The 19,546-nt window shown below is 37.5% G+C and overlaps 1 protein-coding gene across 43 annotated transcripts in view; it reads left to right on the forward strand.

Annotated features, from left to right (window-relative positions):
• Nucleotides 1–19,546, forward strand: part of Nrxn3 (neurexin 3) — a 1,590,688-nt gene that overhangs the window by 1,562,212 nt on the left and 8,930 nt on the right. For 3 of the 43 annotated variants that reach the window (XM_029541261.1, XM_029541262.1, XM_029541263.1), the window contains one exon: nt 18,505–18,706. The exons of the other annotated variants lie outside the window; for them this stretch is intronic. In XM_029541261.1, the coding sequence (XP_029397121.1) occupies nt 18,505–18,614 (110 nt within the window). In that variant the 3' untranslated portion in view covers nt 18,615–18,706. Of the gene's footprint in view, nt 1–18,504; nt 18,707–19,546 lie in introns of those variants that run through there. 43 annotated transcript variants of the gene reach the window in all.

Below are 19,546 nucleotides of genomic sequence, written 5' to 3' on the forward strand. Positions count from 1 at the left end.
TCTGTAGACCAGGCTGGCCTCAAACTCAGAAATCCACCTGCTTCTGCCTCCCAAGTGCTGGGATTAAAGGTGTATGCCACCACTGCCTGGCACTATTATCTTAAATAAAAGTTTTTTTTTTTTTTTTAATAATCTTTAAAATAAAGGCAGCTCTTAAAAGTTTATATTCACTCAAGTCCTCTTTAAATGGGATTGTGTTTGCTCTGGCACTCCATTAGCTGATCACCCATCGAGATGGCTACTAATCAAAAATTTTATATTCATTAACATACACACTTTTTAATGGGGGGATTTAGATTGGTAGCTCAGCAATATAGCTAAATTGAATAATTATGCAAATATAACAGTATTATTTAATTGGGCATTTTGGAGTGAAAAGTGACTCAGGTGTGCAAAACTCTATGCAATCTGGTGGAAGCATTTTCACTTACATATCTGCTAAGCAAAGGCATCTTGTAAGGAATAGAGGGAAGCAGTCCTGGCTGCCTGCCCGAGAAAGTAAAAGCAAGACAACATACATGTTAGGGTTAACACATCTAACCAGGTCATGAGATAGAAAAAAAATCACTGTGTAAGAACAGTTTCATGTTTGGAAAACTGTCCAAACCTACCAACTATACTCACATTTCATATTATATGATATTAATACATAAATTAATATGTAATATCAGTTATATTATATTAATGAATATAATTATAATTATGGATGTATTTTAGACCTTTAAAAACATATAATTATGAAAATATAGTAATATGATGAGATTTACTATACCACCATAGGAAGCAAACTCCATTGCAAAGGCTGACATCCCAGTCAGACTCATTCTTCATATATTTTTATTTTTATCACTACCACCTCCTCTGACACAGAGTTCCTAAGCACTGTCCTCCTATCTCCAAAAGATGTATGATAAATGTGATAAGATACATCTGATTCTAGAGGTGGGATCACTTCTTTGAACCTTTCCATTTTTGAACCAGATTTTTGTCTGTAGATAATTATTTACTCCTAGGCTGCACAAGTAAACACAACATATATGAAAATATATTTACCGAAAATACTAATTATGTCTCCCCAAAGATCGCTCACTTATGTCCTATTTAAACTCCACTAAAGACTAATACCATATAACACAGAAGGGGCTGGTAAAATATTTACCTGGTACAGTGTTCTAAATTTCTAGTAAATAGTTTTGAATGGTAAAGTCAAAACCATGGATGTTTGCATTCAGTTCCCAGCTATAGTTTATCAGGGCTTACAGCAGTCAGATTAGGACATCCTTCATCTCCCTTTGACTCATTCAGTATCATGCCTGATCTTCAGAGGAGCCAGAATAGAAGGAGGTATTTCACATCACAGACGACAACTTACTGTAGGGTCCTCTTTAATAATGAAATTGAGCCATTTCACAGTTTGCACTTACTTCAATACATTATCTTGTACATCACAAATACACACCACCTTTATTTGCTGATTTGGAACCAGGTTTTAAGAGAACAGGAGACAAGGTCCTTCCTTGTCCATGTGTGGTTCTTACTCCTTGATACTTTCTCGGTTACAGAATGATATTTTTATAAACTCTTCATGCTATACCATAATGTGATTCCTCTTAATTTTTCATGAGAATAGGAATCTAATATTACTCCCTAGAGAGTAGTTTTAACTTGGAAAATTAGCATTTAAATATTTGTATTTTGCTGACTTATTTAATTTTGCCGGGGGGGGGGGGGCTTTGTTCTGAGAGTTTGGTCTTGCATGACTCATAGCAGGTCTTCCAAGGGAATGGCAGTTTGATGTATGGGAATAAGTGGATAATTATTTACCTTGTGACTCAACAGAAAGATTTGAATGAAAGAAAGAAACTGGTGGCCTCTGATGTAGTCATTCAAATTGGAATGTGACCATTGCCTTAGAGTTTATATTCTGGGGTGCGGGGGCTGTGTACCTATTAATGGAGGACTGTACACATATGTCTGCAGGTGCACGTGTGTGTGTTGGTGTGTGCCCATTTATGCATATGGAGACCAGAGGTTGATCTGAGATGCCTTTCCTCATTGTCTTCTACCGTTGGTTTATGTTTTTACTTTTTGAGACAAAAATCTTACAGTGAACTTGAAACTCATCAGTTTAGTTATATTTATTGGCAGTGAACCTAGACTAGAGATTCACCTGCCTCAGTAACCTTCAGTACTGGGGATACAGGATACACCCAGCATTTTATGTGGATGCTAGAAATCCGACCTAAGTTCTTGTGCTTGCATCACATGTAATTTATTGACTAAGCCATCTCTCTAGTGCCATATTCTCCTTCATAAACAAAAACTTTTTATAAGCAAAGTTGGTTAGGATTTTAACAATGAAGCATGTGACTATACAATGTCTTTGAGCTTTATGATTGTTAATCATGACCCTCACATAAGAAATGGGATTTTGTACCCATGGAAAGAGTTACAGAGACAAAGTTCAGAGCTGAGATGGAAAGAAGGACCATCCAGTGTTGCATCACCATATGGGCCACCATTTGTTGTGCGCCCCCTCGACCACAGCAAGAAAGACGCAACCACCAGCTCTTCTCTCAGCAGTTTATTCAGGAACCTTGAACAATCTTCTCCCCTGAGCCCCGGGCTACAAGCCCTTTTATATCATTCACATCAACCAATTGCGGCAGGCCATATCACTTCACCAGGCGCACAGCCTCAGCAACCAGGTCACCACCAAATATGGACCTGTTTACCACAAGCTCCATAGCCAACAGGTGCCATCTATAAGATGTGGCTTCGGGTAGCCCAGGGGAGAGGCCGTGGCTCCCTACAATCCAGAGACTGCACCACCTGGGTATCCATCCCATAAAAAAACCCACCAAACCCATATACTATTGCATATTCCAGCAAGATTTTGCTGACAGGACCCTGATATAGCTATCTCTTGAGAGGCTATGCCAGTTCCTGGCAAATAGAGAAGAGGATGCTCACAGTCATCTATTAGAGGGGACACAGAGCCCCCAATGAAGGAGCTAGAGAAAGTTCCCAAGGAGCTAAAGGGGTTTGCAACACTAAAGGAGGAACAATAATATGAACTAACCAGTACCCCCCAGATATTGGGTCTCTAGTTGCATATGTAGCAGAGGATGGTCTAGTTGGCAATCAATGGGAGGAGAGACCCTTAGTATTGCGAAGATTATAGGCCCCAGTACAGGGGAATGCCAGGGACAGAAAGTGGGAGTGGGTGGGTTGGGGAGCAGGACAGGGGGAGGGTATAGAGAGGAAACTAGGAAAGGGGGTAACATTTGAAATGTAAATGAAGAAAATATCTAATAAAAATGAAAAAAAGAATAAGTATAAAAAATAAGAAAAGAAAAGATATGGGATTTTGTTAAAAATAAGGAGCCCTTCTTTAGCTGGAAAACAGTATGCTTTTAGTGCCTGGCTCTTGAGAAAGTCCATCCAGTATTCTGGACAATAGATAAGACTAGCATATGTGACCCAGTGCTTTAAGGTATGCTTTCTAAAATTTATGTGGATTTCTTTTGTTTGGCCACCATTGTAATAGGAGTTCTCCAAGGGAGAAAGAGCTGCTTGCAGCTTCAGCATACAGGTGGATAATTGTCACCATGCTGTCTCTGATTACCTTAGATTGAAGAGTCCAGGAAACTCCAAGTGTCTGAACAGTAACATATAACAAAGGACAAAGGGGCAGAGTGTCCCAGAGCAATAAAAATTAGTCACCAAAAAGTACTTTCTTCTAAAAGCAAAGAGCTGCTAGATAGGAAATTCGGTATTATTTCTGTAACGCGTATAGAACGTAAAATAAAATAAATCGATGACCCACTAACCCCTATGTCTTTCTCTTGGAGCCCATTGTTCCAAATGACTCCTTGCAGAGGCTAGTTTGCACAGTGGGGGATCAACTTGCAAACACCCATCCTTCGATTTGTTGCCTACCACACGCTCAGGTCTGCATCCTGTGCATTGGAGGTAATAATATTAACTTCACACATTATTCCAGAATGTTCTCACCTCTCTTAAAGAAAGGGAATCAGCAACATTTTCTAAGGTGCAGCAAGGCAGAGATGCTGTGACATGTTTGTTAATTGCATTTTGATTCTTAAGACATCACATGTAGCATAAGCCTCCATGAATGTAACATGATATTAAGGGAACGGTAACTATAATTTACGTGAAATATTCAGCAATTGATAGTGCAAATTTGGGGGGAGCAATTTTGAGTTTTATTCACAACGACACTTATTTTCTTTAAGCCATTTCATTGAATTATTATGCAACTTCGTTTTTACAGCCTGGAAAAAAAATGGGCAGAAAAGAATTTAAGTCATTTGCTTGAAGCCATACAGCCAGCCAGGCAGTCGAGCCTTCAAGTCCTGCTTCTTAATGTTGTGTCTTCTCTAACAAGGTCAGGAGAGCTTGCTTTCTGGAAGCTGTGCTTGTTAGTAGGATGTATAACCTGTGGGGAAAGGCCCAGCAGCAGCCAATTCTCCTTATCTCTCCAGCTTCTCTGAAAACATATTGAACAGATATTCCCATCTTCTGCTTCTCTGTGAGGTTTTTCCTCTGGGCCACAAATCGTCACTGCTACTGCTTTATGGAGTCAATTCTTTTTTTTTTTTTTTTTTTTTCCTTTCCCTCTTTTTTTTTTTTTTAAACCTCTAACAGCCTTGGATGTCTTTTCTTTTCTTTTCTTTTCTTTTTTCTTTTCTTTCTTTCTTTCTTTTTTTTTTTTTAAGTATCAGAGAATTTTTCTCTGGAGGCTTCCACCTTAGTAAGTCCTTCCTTTGAATTTTCTCTCCTTCTAAAACAGTCTTCAGGACTGTGTGCTAGCCAGTTGCCTAAAATGTAGGTATTTCCCAACAGTGAAGCCTCGTGTGAATATTTCTATCTCTCTTTCCACCCACGCCTCAATTTCACAGGGTACACTATAAACTGCTTTTATTTTTTGATAGTTGCTTCTTTTCCTGTATTTAACCAGAGAGTAAGATTGATTGTAGTAACTGGCCCCTGTCAATGAATTTCACCTGTTGTGCAAGACAGAGCATTCCTAGCAAATTATATATTATATATGCTTTATGAAGTATCCTGTTTTGAGAAAGGAAAACACAAATGACATACACAAGTCCTAGATACTATAGTTTTGGTGGAAACAATACTCATCCTTTTAAGAGTTTTAAATTAAAACTGAGTACAGTTTACCCACTTAGAGTGAAGTTAAAAATATAAACATTTTTTGGGGGGGCTAGTCATACTAGGAGAAATATTGTTCTCGATGATTATTATGAAACAGGAATGAAGTTTATGAGTAGGCTTCCTACAGGGAAACTCCACATGTGAACATGCATAGCTCGTGCTTAAGAGAGAGGGGGGTTATAAGTGGGTTTCAGAATTTTACCATGACTTTCTTAACTGAACATGGCACAGTTGCTGAAAAGTAAATCCTTAATGTTTCCACAACTTTCGTTTTCCTATACTACCTCAGATGGCCCTCAGATGTAGCGTTAAGCTTTAAAAATCAAGTTACATATTCACTAAATTTGCAAAAACTCAAAGAAGATCTGTTCACGTTTACCTGAGAGCAGTGCCCTTGGAGACATAACTAGGGAAGGTGAATATTCTTTGAAAGAAGAGACATGAAAAGTGAGCAGACACCCCCAGCACTTTTGTTCCCAGGGATGGGGCTATCGAGGTGATGCCTTCAGCAGTCAAAGTGCTCCCTATACATAGATACAGATCTGACTTTGATCCCGAGAATCTATGTAAAAATGGTTGGTGTGATACATGCTTATAATGTGAGCACTGGAGAGGTAGAAACATGTGAATCCTTGGGACTCTCTGGCCAGGCAAGCAAGCCAAATTGTCAGGCTGAGTCACTAAGAGACATGTTTCAGAAAATCAATGAGGATGACACCTGAAAAAAAAAGAAAAAGATTCTATGCATACTCAACACGTTCAAAAGACACTTTTCTTAATGCCCTACAATGAATTGTGGGCACACATGTTCGAGCCTGCCAAAAGACAAAATTGCAACAAATTTCAATGCAAGACTTATTGGCCACATCCATCATTGTAACATCAAGTCTCCCCTCATGCTATAAAACATAATGATTATTCACCCGAGATGAGAAGAACAGCTTTGGAGGGGAAACATGATGAAGAGACCAGAAACAGGAAGGAAGAAGTGAAGTTGTAATCTGAGAGCTGCTTATCTTACAGGGTTTAAAAGGAAGAAACTTCCTTTATATGCTAAAAAAAAAAAAAAAAAAAAAAAAAAAAAAAAAAAAAAGAGTCTTTCTCTCCCCNAAAAAAAAAAAAGAGTCTTTCTCTCCCCTCCCCCTCTCCCCTTCTAGCCCACCCCCTCTCTGAAAGTGGCCTATTTCTGAGTTCAGTTTGATTACATAGCACTTAGCACAAGAGACTCCCTCATGGTTTCTTCTTTCCTTCCAGGACCTAGCATAGGATCAGTCCAAAACAACAAAATTATGTCCTTCCATAACCTTGTTTAATAGAGTTAACATGCAATGCAGAATAAAATATGAAGAAATAAACAGAAATGATGCTATCTTCCAAAATTATGGCTCTTTTAAGAACTTTGTTTATAGCCATTGATGGATTGGGATGTAGCATGAGTTTTATATATGAAATATAATCAGATAGAAATCAGATCAGGACAGAAATATCCAGAGAGCACTAGTGATTTCATTAAAGTTCACTGAAGAAGTAGCCAACTAACCAAATTGCACGTCATCTCACTGGGTACTTATTTGACATCCAAAGCTTTCACAACAATAATCCCAGAATAGAGAGAATATAAAATAATAATGATTGTTCAGATCTAAATTCTATTTAGAAACTATTAGATAAATTTTGTTCTGCCAGAAAGATAATTATTAACCTTGTCATGTTTTTGAAATTATGTTCTATATCTTATCTTCTATTCAAGTCAATTCTGAGTGCAAATTACACCCACCGTACAAACAGGAATGCTTATGATTTATGCTAGTCATTTAAAGTTAGATTACATCTGAGATCAGTGTAGCTACCACTAAAAGATAGTTGTCTTTTTTCACCTGTATTATTAACCGAGGCCTACTATACATCCTTTCCATATGAAAAGAGTAAATATAACAGAATCTAGAATGCTGACTCCGAACTGGATTTTGCAGAGAAACTGTAACCACTGGTCTTTTTATGTTTGCCTCAATTCCTGAATAATGACACGGAAGCTTATTTTCACTATTAGCTTTGGACTTAAGCTAGGCTTGTTCCCAACTAGCCCGGAACTCAATCATCCCACTTATACTAATCTAAGTTCTGCCACGTGGCTGGTTACCTCTTCTCAGTTTCCAACTACCTCCACATTTTGGTGGTAAATCTCCCACACCTGACTCTTTTCCAGAGTTCCTGTCTCTGCCAGGTGTCTGAACTTTTATTTTGCCTTGGGCTACAGGACGTAGGGTTTTTATTTTAACTAATCACAAAGTGCATCAAGAAGGCAAGGAAGGAAAGAGACACATCTTCCCATAGTACATATAAACGTTATCCCTACAAAAAACAAACAAACAAAGCCTTAGGAGAATTTTTTTAAACTTCAGCTTCTTAGTCTCTCCCTGACATCCTGTCGCTAACTATCTTTATCTGGAAGATTGACTTGGCATGGGCCAGGTGACCCTCAGGCTATGGATCAAAGTTAGTCTTTAGTACCCATCTTGATATCAATTCTCATTATGTTGTTATGACTCATATATCTCCAACATGTGTGAAACATGTCTCCAGTGACCCTAGGACCACCACATCACCCTGTGGAATTTTTGTTTTGTCTAAGACTAACTTATTTATACTTTTCAATTTTGTGGAGAATGGAATTTTTTTTTGAGAACATAAGACAAAAAATGTAATATTTGTTTAAAAGTGGCATTATAATTGCAATGAAAGCTTACAGGGACATGTTCAGTTACAGCTATCCAGCTGCTCAGTTGTGTGATTCTGAATAAATAATTTAGCTTATTGAAGCCCTGATTGACTGATATTTAGGATATAATTTTAATTCTTACATAAATCATTTACATTTATTCTTGCAATATCTAGCAGAGTAAATTGCCGATGCTTTTAAAAACACTTTCCTCTAGGAGTCTTATTACTAATTAATGTTTTTACTAAATGATTACAACTTATTCACAATTGTAATTTATATGTTCTTTCTCATATGTTAAAGGAAATCACTAGGCCAACGATTTTCTTGGTCACATATACTTGACCCTAAACACTTGTCATAAAAATCTAGACACCTAAGTTTATTGATATTTTTGAATAACTAAGAACTTTTCCACAACTTCCTTCTTGAATCCAAAAACAAAAAACAAAAAACAAAAAAACAAGAAGAAGAAGCTAAGATATCTCTCTTGCCTACGCAAGCCTCTTTGAAGTCTCCTCCCATAAGACACCTACTTGAAGCTTAATTCGGATGGAATCAAACCCATAAAGTAATAATACATCCCTTTATGTCAAGTGCATAGTTTCTGGGCAAGATTTTCTTTTTGTTTTCATAGGACTAACTTCCATTGACTAAGAAGGCACAGTGGTCTATTTAATTTGATAATCTCTGCATTCTTTGCAACAGAGATAGATTTCAGAGTAAATGATAAAATGAGTCTTATTGTACTATGTTGTCCAGCTCAATTATTTCCAGAGGATGACCTAGAGAGTTCATGTTTCTAACTGAGTGGTTGGTGGTACACACACCCACTTCTAGCACTCAGGAGGTAGAGGGAGGAGGGTCCCTTTGTTTGATGCCAGTGTCTGGCCTACAGGAAGAGGTCCGATTGCTGGGCCTGTCCAGATAAACCCTATCAAACAAAGCAAAGCAAAGCAAAACTAAACAAAACAAAAATTCAAGCTCTTTCAAAGCTAAAGCAACACACTGGCAATGTCTAGTTGCAATCATCCAGGGAACACCAATAAAATCATGGGCAGAATTCTGGTCATAAGGCCAGAAGACATCAGTTCTGTAGAAAGCATAATCAAAGTAAGCCTTCTTGAATAATTCATTACTCTGTAAACATAATTCTGAACTATCATAGTACCAGTCGAGAGTAAATTTCCCACTGCTACCCAGTTCTGCTTTTCGGAGCTGCAAGACCTCAGCAGGAAAGGATAACAAAGCCTGTGTTCACCCTGGTCGCCCTTTCTCTGGTAATAATCTATTTGGCCCATTATTCCATTGCCTGAAGACGGTCATCAATGTTAAACAGCCCCATATATATGTACATGTTATCGTGCCTCTATATGACAAATCACTCACGGGGATATAGAACAAAACAATGCATCTCCTTGTTTCAAAGGAGACCCTGAGCTTTAAATAACCATCCCTGTCCCGGTTAATGAAGGTGACAAGAAGTTAGAAGATATTATATATTTCAGAAGGGATTTTAAGCTACCTGTGGATGGGAAAGTCCAGTTACAAAGCTCCTTCTTGAATAGAAAAGAGTAAATGAAAGAAAAATGATACACAAATAGCAATGGCTCAATAATTTGTTTATAAAACATCAACTGCCTGCCTTGTGTGAGCAAAGCACCATGCTAGGAGCTATGAAAGGCTTTGTAATAAAAGTGAATGGTCTCCTTTGGAAGGGGACTTTCAGGCTGCTGGGAGGATGGTTACCTATCTCAGTGTGATGGGTTCTACTATGTGCCTGTGACTGAACTAAGGAGAACACATAAGTATACCAAATCTCTGCTCTTATAAAACTGTGTGACCATAGGAATGTGAGGAAAGAGATAAATGGCCAAGAGTTAGCTTGTAAATCCTGTACTGAAGAATGAGTATACCGGGGCTGGCATTAAAAGTGGGCAGCGGTTTTACTAGCAAAGTTCCCAAAGGCTTAGAGGAAAACACAAAGTACAGGAGAGAGCTCAGTCAAGGAAAGGGTCATTCAGAGAAGGATCAAAGATATGTGTTTTCCTATGACAGAAGCAAAATGTATGTCCAGAACCTGAGACCTGTGGGTCAGGAAAAACGCTGGAAAATGAGGCTAGAACCAGCTAGCATGATTCACAGATCTTGTGTGCTAGATAAAAGCACAAACCTTTTGTTTGGAGAAGCTTGTGGGACTCTAAAGGAGAAAAGTGACTTAATACACATGCTATGATACACTTAATGAATATAACATGCTTTCGCAATATGTATAGAAAATATGTAGAAAAAATATATAATTCATCTTTATAATACATAATTGCATAAACAGTTACTCAAGACAAACACATTCATCATGGCTAGTTACTTAGCTTTCCCCTGTGACAAGGGAACTTATAATGCACTCATTTAGTTGAGATGCAGAGTATAATACACTATCATTAACTTTTGTCCCCCTGTTGAACTGAGACTTCTAGATTTGTTGATTCTACTGTTATTTTCTATTCTTTTGGTCTATATTGTCTCATTTCTTTACCTGTGTCTACTCCTTTGATAGCCAACCCTTCACCTCCTATCTCTGAATATTGTTTATTTCATTCTTAAAAAAACTATTTTACATACAAGTGGAGTCATGCAATATTTTGCACACACACATTCTCTCCCTCTCCCTCTCTCTCTCTCCCTCTCCCTCTCCCTCTCCCTCTCCCTCTCCCTCTCCCCCTCTCCCCCTCCCTCTCCCTCTCTCTCTTGCACACACAAACACATATACATGTGCATGTGCTCTGAATCAGTCTCTCTGTTCCTTTCTTTGTTTCTTTCTGTCCATTTCTCTCCCTTTCTCTCTTTCTCTCTCTTGTTTATTTCATTCAGTCTAATGTTCTCTGTTGACCATGTCTCTTTTGTTTGTTGGACATTTTTATGGTTTTGAAGAAGTGCTAATCTGTACCCCTTACCTATTTTTAAGTTGATGTATTTGCTTTCATACTACTAATCAGGGCATTTCTCTACAAACCTTAACTTATTGACTCTTTGGCAATATGGTTTTCATTTTTATCAGTCTGTAGCTTGACTTTTTATTTTGTTGTTTGCTTTGCTACACAAAATTCTTCTTAGTAAATTATATAATTTATTTTGAGAGTCACTCAGGCCTTCGTATGGAAAATGTACTTTACGGAGCCAAAGCAGAAAAGGGAGCCAAGAGAGGGCTCAAAGGCTGATAGCACTTGCTATTCTTCCAGAGGACCTACATTCAATTCACAGCACTTATATTGCTGCTCACAACTACAGGGGATTTAGTCCTAGAGGATCTGATACCTTCTAGCTTCTGCGAACAACAGGCACATATTTGATGTATAGACATACATGGAGGCAAAACATCCATACCCATAAAACTATACATTAATCACTTTTTAATTTTAAAAGTGGAAATACTAGACTATCATGGACACCAAATGATGGGTTGGGGTCACTTACACTACATGGGGTGAAGGAGTGAGACTGAAGGAAAGCAGACATTTTTGTTCACAAAGGAAGAGTTCATCGGAGGCTTTCCCCTTGGAATATATATCTAGAATTTAGGAAAGAAATTTGGGAGGAATACATTCTTGAGGCAAGGTCAGCCAGAGACTCAAGTAAAAGGACTACCTAGAGTGCTGTACAGTGGAGTCCAATCCAAATATAAGAAGACCTCGATGGGTGAAAGGCTAAACAGGGTAATATCACAGGTCAGCTGGGGCTGACTTCAAGGTGTCTCTTAGATTATCAAAGTTGAAATATTGTGTAGGCAAGCAGATATGTCAAGTTAGAATTGTGATGGGAGTTTTAAAAATTCCCACCCTATCTATGATGTTTAAAGCTAAGGGGCTAGCCTGTATCACTAGGAAAATTAAGAAATTCTAAGTATGTTAGTTATATATTTTTTTAATTTATTAGATATTNTCTTTATTTACATTTCAAATGCTATCCCGAAAGTTCCCTATACCCTCCCCCCGCCCTGCTCCCCTACCCACCCACTCCCACTTCTTGGCCCTGGCATTCCCCTGTACTGGGGCATATAAAGTTTGTAAGACCTAGGGGCCTCTCTTCCCAATGATGATTGACTAGGCCATCTTCTGTTACATATGCAGCTAGAGACACAAGCTCTGAGGGTACTGGTTAGTTCATAATGTTGTTCCACCTGTAAGTTTGCAGACCCCTTCAATTCCTTGGGTACTTTCTCTAGCTCCTCCATTGGAGGCCCTGTGTTCCATCCTATAGATGACCGTGAGCATCCATTTCTATATTTGCCAGGCACTGGCATAGCCTCATTCGAGACAGCTATATCAGGGTCCCTTCAACAGAATCTTGCTGGCATGTGCAATAGTGTCTGGGTTTGGTGGCTGATGATGGGATGGATCCCCAGGTGGGGTAGTCTCTGGATAGTACATCCTTTCATCTTAGCTCCAAACTTTGTCTCTGTAACTCCTTTCATGGATATTTTGTTCCCTATTCTAAGGAGGAATGAAGAATCCACACTTTGGTCTTCCTTCTTCTTGGTTTTCTTGTGTTAGTTATTTTCTTACCTCTGTGGCCAAACCCTTTAGAAAATCAGCCTAAGGTAAATGGACTTATTTTGCTTGATGGTTTCAGAGCTCTTGGTCTAGAGTCTTCAGCTCTGGTGAGTCTGGGCCTATTGCAAGGCAGACAACATGGAAGCAGTAGAACATCAAAGAAAACACTATTTGCTCATTGGGAATAGAACCCCAAAGCTAAATCTCAGGCCAGCTAAGAGCTGGCTGGATTAGTGTGATCAGGGCAGGAAAAATGCAGACTGTGCAATCTTACACTATTTAAGCTGGAGAGGAAAATCACCTCAGACAGAAGAATGTCCATTCGTGACTAGCACGATGGGATTTTTAAATACTTATAAAGTGGGTATTTTTATCTCACCTATAATAGTATTATAATAAGCAATATGCATCCATAAACCCTAAAACTACATAGAAGCAAAACAAGGAAGAAGGGAGAGGTGACTAAGTTCACAGCTTAGAGGTCACTTCATTCTCTCCTTGACTGAAGAAACTAGTGTCAGGAGAAATGACATTTTCAAACATCTCCTTCTTTCCCAGCTTCCCAAAGCAGAGCTCTAATTCTTACCAAGCCATTCTATTTTGTAGTTCAGTTCAACAAAATTTATATTAGATGCATCTATGTTAAACAGATTAAAAATAGAACAAAAGCATAAAGGTCAACCTGTGCATCAAGGAGCTTATAATTACCATGGGTAAAGAAGATCTCACTTATATTAATAACTGATTACCACTAAAGCAAAACAGTAACACCCCACCACCACCACAACACACACACACAGAAAATGCTTGGCCATTTTTAAACGGTTGTTTCCCATTTGTACATCTTAGCTGGTATTAAATACTTTGGGGGAAAAAAGAAAGTGAAATACTTCCTAACTTCCCCTCATTCTTTCATGTTCTCATTTTACCTCACTGTTCCAGCATTGGCCAGGATTGTTTCCAAAGGGTTTGAGGAGTTTTCTTTCTTTAATTTTTATCTCTCATTGTGTCTTTAATAATCTACGTAGATTGATAAGACAGAGGACCAGAGACCCCTCCTAGGTCTGTAACCTTGCTGCACAATAAATATATCCTGATGAGGATGCATTTAAATATGACCTCATCAGAGCTTGTTTCTAACCTATGCAAGTTTAATAAAGTGGTTATAATATTATGTGTGTAAATAACATACACTCACCATTTAAAGTTGAGTGAGTTAAGCATTGAGAAGGCAATATTACTAGAAGAGGTGGAAACAGGGTTGGAAAGATGTCATTATGTCTGTAATAGTCAGGGTTTTGGATTGAGGTTAGATTTTGTTACTGAAGTAAACACTCCAAAGATCACATTTGAAATAACATTGATCTTGATTGCCTGGGACCCAGCTTCCTCTGTTGCATATGTTGCTGCTAACAGTCCTTGAAGATAATAGTAGCAACCATGTGCAAAGCCCTTTAGAATTTAAAAACACTTTCACATTTAAAATCTTATTAGATGTGCAAATCCACTCTGTGAGGTGGACTAATTGAGCAGACAACATAATTTTTGCATCATACGTGAGGAAATAGACTCAACAGCATGAATGAATTTATTGTATGTCTAATAAGTTCTTCTGCAGTACAGCGAAGACTAATATTTAGGGTCTCTGACTCAAAGTCTCTATTCTCTGTATGAGAGCGCAATCTTAAACCAATGCACGTCAGTGATATTAATGTGATTGTCTTTATGGAATACAGAGGCTAAGGTGAGGACAAGGAGGTAAGAAAGTCAAATTATTCAAATAAACATTTGAATAAGTATTTTCTACTTTGTGTGAAAATAAATGTAAATAAGAAGATGCTATCCTTTCCCTCAAATTGTTTATAATTTATCTAACATAAATGAGAAAACAAATTAGGCTTGCTGGAACACTGAGCTAATAGTTTATAGTCAGTTCAGGATAGAGTATGTTCACAAGAAGAATGGAGAGTGCAGGATAGACCTAAAGAAACACGATAAAACTCAGACACATGTCTAAACATTTGCTGCTATCTGTAGGCTCAGCTATCTTACTAATTTTTAAGACATAATAATGCCTTCTTGAATGCCTTATGCATTCTTATCTACTCTTTTAAGTTAGAAAATGAAGATGAACCAGCGATTATTAACACAGAAATGAAGGTCTGAGTATTGGATTTGATTATGTCTGCACTCTTCTGTCTGAAACAAATAATGCATGAACCTTTTGTTTAGCATTAAAAACAAGCTACTAAACATTTTTACTTAGGAACAAGTACCATATGTAAAACAAGTTTTGTTACAGTGTGCTTGGGGACAATACCATGACATGTCAAGGTATAGGGAGGCTCGCACTGACTCAAAGAACTTAGCCAGACTCTCTTCAGATTCCACATCTGTGCAAAGCCAAAATTTTCATTCTAGGACAATGTGTGTCTAGAATTGAGCTGTTGTTTCTCCCATTAGACTCCTCTCCTTTGTGTAGACATTAAAAAAAGTCATAATCATTTGTTTATAAATCTACTGCAAACAATTTGAAAATCTTTAAGTCTATGATCTCTGAGCTCCTTGGTGCAGCTATAAGTTTTCAAATTTGCAATGAGACTCCTGAGAAAGCTGCCTGTTTCCCCACCCCCCTAATATTCTGAGTGGGAAAGTCAAGTATTTATTGAAATTTACTACCATTCATTTGAGCTTTGCCATTGGCCCTCTACCTTTTTGTGTTTAAGATATGTCTTATTAGGAGGACCTGCATCCAAGATAGGTAAGGCTTGACCTCAAGCTAGGTGAGTATATCTACCAGCTTTTCCAGGTCCATCTCCACCCAGTAGTTTAGAAACGTGTGCCTTCAGTGGGATAGAACTTGCCACAATGAGTTCTGACCTGTGAAATTCTAGCTTATACTACTTTCTTTGTAAGCATTATATTTTCCATTTTGATAGGGCTATTAGACATGCTGAGATAAAAATGGTTACACCAGAATATGCTATTTTAAATAGAATTACTGTATTATTTGTTCTCAAAGGCAAATATAACTGAAACACATTATTAACATTTAGAAGGGCTATAAATAAATAACATAAACTTGTTGAAAATTTAAAGTGATTATAGATAGATAATGAACAATAAGCATGAAACTATGCCATGACTAAGAATGATTAACAGTATTATTTTGTGTATTGAATTAGAGAGCAAAGCAGTTTCACATTTGGCTACTAATGACTGGATACTAACTTGTATTGTAAAAATTGATATGCTCTCTACATCCAGGGTGTTTTGGCTTTCTTTGAAATTATGGCTTCCATGGATTTAAAAAGAAATACATCCTCCCCCCCCCCTTTTTTTTTTTTTAATTTGCAAAGTGCCAACCCTAAATTTTAGTGTATTGAATTGTCCAAACCAGTGATTTCTGGAGAATAAGCGGTGTCCTACTTTGTAAGGGTTTTAAAACAAGCATTTTTGAAATAGGCAAATTACTCCATAAAAACCCTAGGGGACCCAAATTGATGATAGATTCATGCAAACACCACCCATTATCCTGGGATCTGAATACCCTGGTAGGGCTGCAGTCTTCAACTTTTGCATGTAGACAAGCTTTGTCTTCTGCTTTCAATAGTGACCTGAGAAACAACAAGTAGTCAATGTGAATATCACCAATGGAAGTCTTCTGAGATGCCTTAAGACCAGTTGGTTACCTTAGCGATTCCCAGATTTTCTCATTAAATAAAATTCACCATTAAAACTACTGATAGTTAAAAGCTCAACCAAATGACAAGGGTTTTTTCTTTTATTTTAATATTGGAATTGTCTTCCTTCCATATAGAAACATTCCAGCTGCACTTTGTGAAGTTCCAAAAATAATGATTAACATTATTAAACCAGAGACTAAAAATCTTGGTACGGACTGACCCATGGGGACATATTACTACAATTCTGTTTAAAATAAAATAATAAAAGGGGCGTCTCCTAGGGGGCAGAAGTTGGCCTCATTTTTAAAATTTATTCAATTTGTCAAAGTCACCCAAAGGGGTTCTTTGAAGTGGTTGGAATTGGCTGTCAGACCCACGTGCTCTCAAGTGTCGTACCTTTGGGGTTCGCCTACCCGGGTTTCCCAGTCCTTGGTTGAAAATTATAGTTCTCACAGGGATATAATAATGTTTATAATTTCAGTGATCTCTTCCAGTAGGGGATGAGGCCATTTGTTAAAACCTCTTTCCTTTCATCCTTTTTAAAATATCTATCTCTCAATGCTCACACACATACCACACGAACACGTGTGCACACAGGTTTAAGACATTCAGAGGATCTTGTCTACTTCTCTTAATGTAGATTGGATATAATGATTTCTCTCTTCTCAAATTAGTCTCTAGAAAATTGACATCATTTCCCTCAGGCACAATGAATGCATCGTGGTCAGAATTATAGATACTGATGCTGATAATGTCTTCTTTGGACATCAGTTATTCTTCCATTCACACTAGGCATAGTTTGATATACTGTTGTAAACCATTGGTACTCTTTCAGTTTGGAGAAAAAACATAAGGATACTCATGAAGTAATAATGTTACTGTAGTCCTGATACACCTTATAAAGTATACCTTCTAGGCAAGTTCCCTGAAGAAGTTCCAAACAACTGGGGAGCTGCTATATTTTATTTCAGTTCGTTTCATTACAGGCTCCTTTTCTCATACATACATACATACATACATACATACACACACACACACACACAGAGGAGAGAGAGAGAGAGAGAGAGAGAGAGAGAGAGAGAGAGAGAGAGAGTCACACAATACACCTGAAACCTAAAACCTGAAAGGAAGTCCTCTGCAGTGTTTCGCCCCTACTGGAAAAGCTTGAATCAGAACTCAGTTCCTCTTTCCCACCACAAATTGGTTTTGTCTTGCTGACCTCTCTACCTTAACCCAGCTTGTTGTTCTGTTTCTCTATTTTCCCTAAATGCAACTTACTTTAAGCATGTGTTAACTTGATTGACATCCCAACTGTTCAGGGGTGATAGACAATATCCGCCTTCTCTTTGAACTGTCTTCTTAGGACGTACATCCAGACTGCACGCCCTTTTTATTTTTTTTAAGAGAAACAAAATCAAAATTCAACTTCCAAAGAAATATCGAAATTTGTTTTCAATTTTGGCTGTCACAAAAGTGGGGATCAATGATCCAAATCTAAAATAATCAAATAAAAGCCAGCAAAAACAATGTGAATATAAAGCCATGTCCCCTGACTGCTCTGTCTGTGCCTTCTTAGCGTGTGCATCTGGTTGTTCATCTCTTTTACAAAAATCTTTTTGTTATTTTCTCCCTTCTTGTTTGGAAATTAAATGTTTTTGTATTATATACATATATATATATCAATGTATTTTTTTAACTGCTAGATCTTTATCTTTAGAGTTGATTTTCCAAAATGATGAGAAAAAGTTATGAATTGTGTTCTACAGTTTTGTTTTGTTTTGTTTTTTACACTCTTTCTTTAAATATGGAACAACTTCAGCTGCAGGACCTCACATCCTCTCCTTTCAGATGAGCCAGTCTCATTGGCAGTAGTATAAATCATGGGTGGCTTGTGCAAGGTGGATGATGTCATTTGGAACATACCATTTCTGTATGTAAGACTCAATAGCATCCTGGTATGTGGGCTCTCTGCTCCACACTACCTCTCATCCCCTCTGTGGATCTCTCCACTCCCAGCTGTAGATGAGGCTGTGGGACTGCCCATGAAGTTGTTCAACTTGAATGCATAACTCTAGTCTCCTTGATTTTGCTTTTAACCTTTTGATCTTGATATTAGTAATATTATTTTATGTACTTTGTCTATTTTGAGGAGGAGAAAAAAAAGTTTAAGTGCTTTTATGATTTGAAAATCTAATGATGAAACTGTAATGATTTCGTAATAATTGCATGTTGAAGAAGTTGCAGCTTAGGGTGTGTGAGATTGTCAGTGTTAGAGTTCTGTTCTTGATTTCCATAGATGGGCATGTGTAGGCTCATTTGTTTTTGTATATTGCCCATCCCTTCCTTACAGCCAGAAGCTCTAATGCAGCTAGATCACTCCGTGCCGCCCTTACATGGACATGGCGACTCACTTACACATTTACCCCTCTCATCTTCATCTCCTGTGTAGTACACTCATAGACACACCCCTCCCCTTTCCACACCCCTCCTTTCCCATACTCCCCCCTTCTTTAGCGTTGTTAAAATTTATGTGCTGTCACCCATTCCTCTAAATTAAGGAAAATCTAAAATTTGTCAAAAAAGACAATAAAAATCTAAATATATATTGGAAAAGTTACAATGAAGAAATTCATTCCAAACCCCATAGATGCATAGATTTTTTTAAAGGCAAATTATATTTTTTCCATTTTCAGTTATAGAAAGGAGAATTATTTTAAATTTAAAAACCAATGCCCTCCTAAGTCCCTCCAAAGTAAAAATTGTTAAAGTGCAGACTTTTTTCTTTTCATGTTACGTGGTGTGAATGTATGTGTTGTTGCCTCCCCGTATCATCCTCTGTTGTAAATTACTATATTTGAAAAATTAGACATTTTGCTCAAAAGTTTTTAAGAAATAACAACAACAACAACAACAATAACAACAACAGAAAAAGCAAGTTTCAAGAATGTGGCAATTCTATTTGTCCAAGAGCATTCTTACACAACTTTCTTTTGTAAATTTTTTTCTTCCATGCCAAAAAACATGCGGGCAATTTGTTGATGTAAGTTGACTATAAATTAATATGGTATGCTTTTCTGTTATAATTTAAATTATTTTGCCTATGTTGAAATTCTACCTCTCTCTCTCTCTCTCTCTCTCTCTCTCTCTCTCTCTCTCTCTCTCTCTCTCTCTCTCTCTCTCCCTCTCTCTCCATGTTCTATATTGTTATTTCTCTTTTCTTTGTGTTCTTATATTGTGAATGCCTTGTAGGTATTATTTGCTATCCTTCTGCTTAATTTGTTTTGGCTACGATGTTGGTTTTATTTTCTTCTATATGTATGATTTTGAAAACTAAATTAAGTATTTTATTTTATTTAGGCCTTTGGGTTTTCTTTCTTTTTTTTTTTTTTTTT

Source organism: Mus pahari, chromosome 7, assembly GCF_900095145.1.
Source record: "Mus pahari chromosome 7, PAHARI_EIJ_v1.1, whole genome shotgun sequence".
NCBI classification, from domain to species: domain Eukaryota; kingdom Metazoa; phylum Chordata; class Mammalia; order Rodentia; family Muridae; genus Mus; species Mus pahari.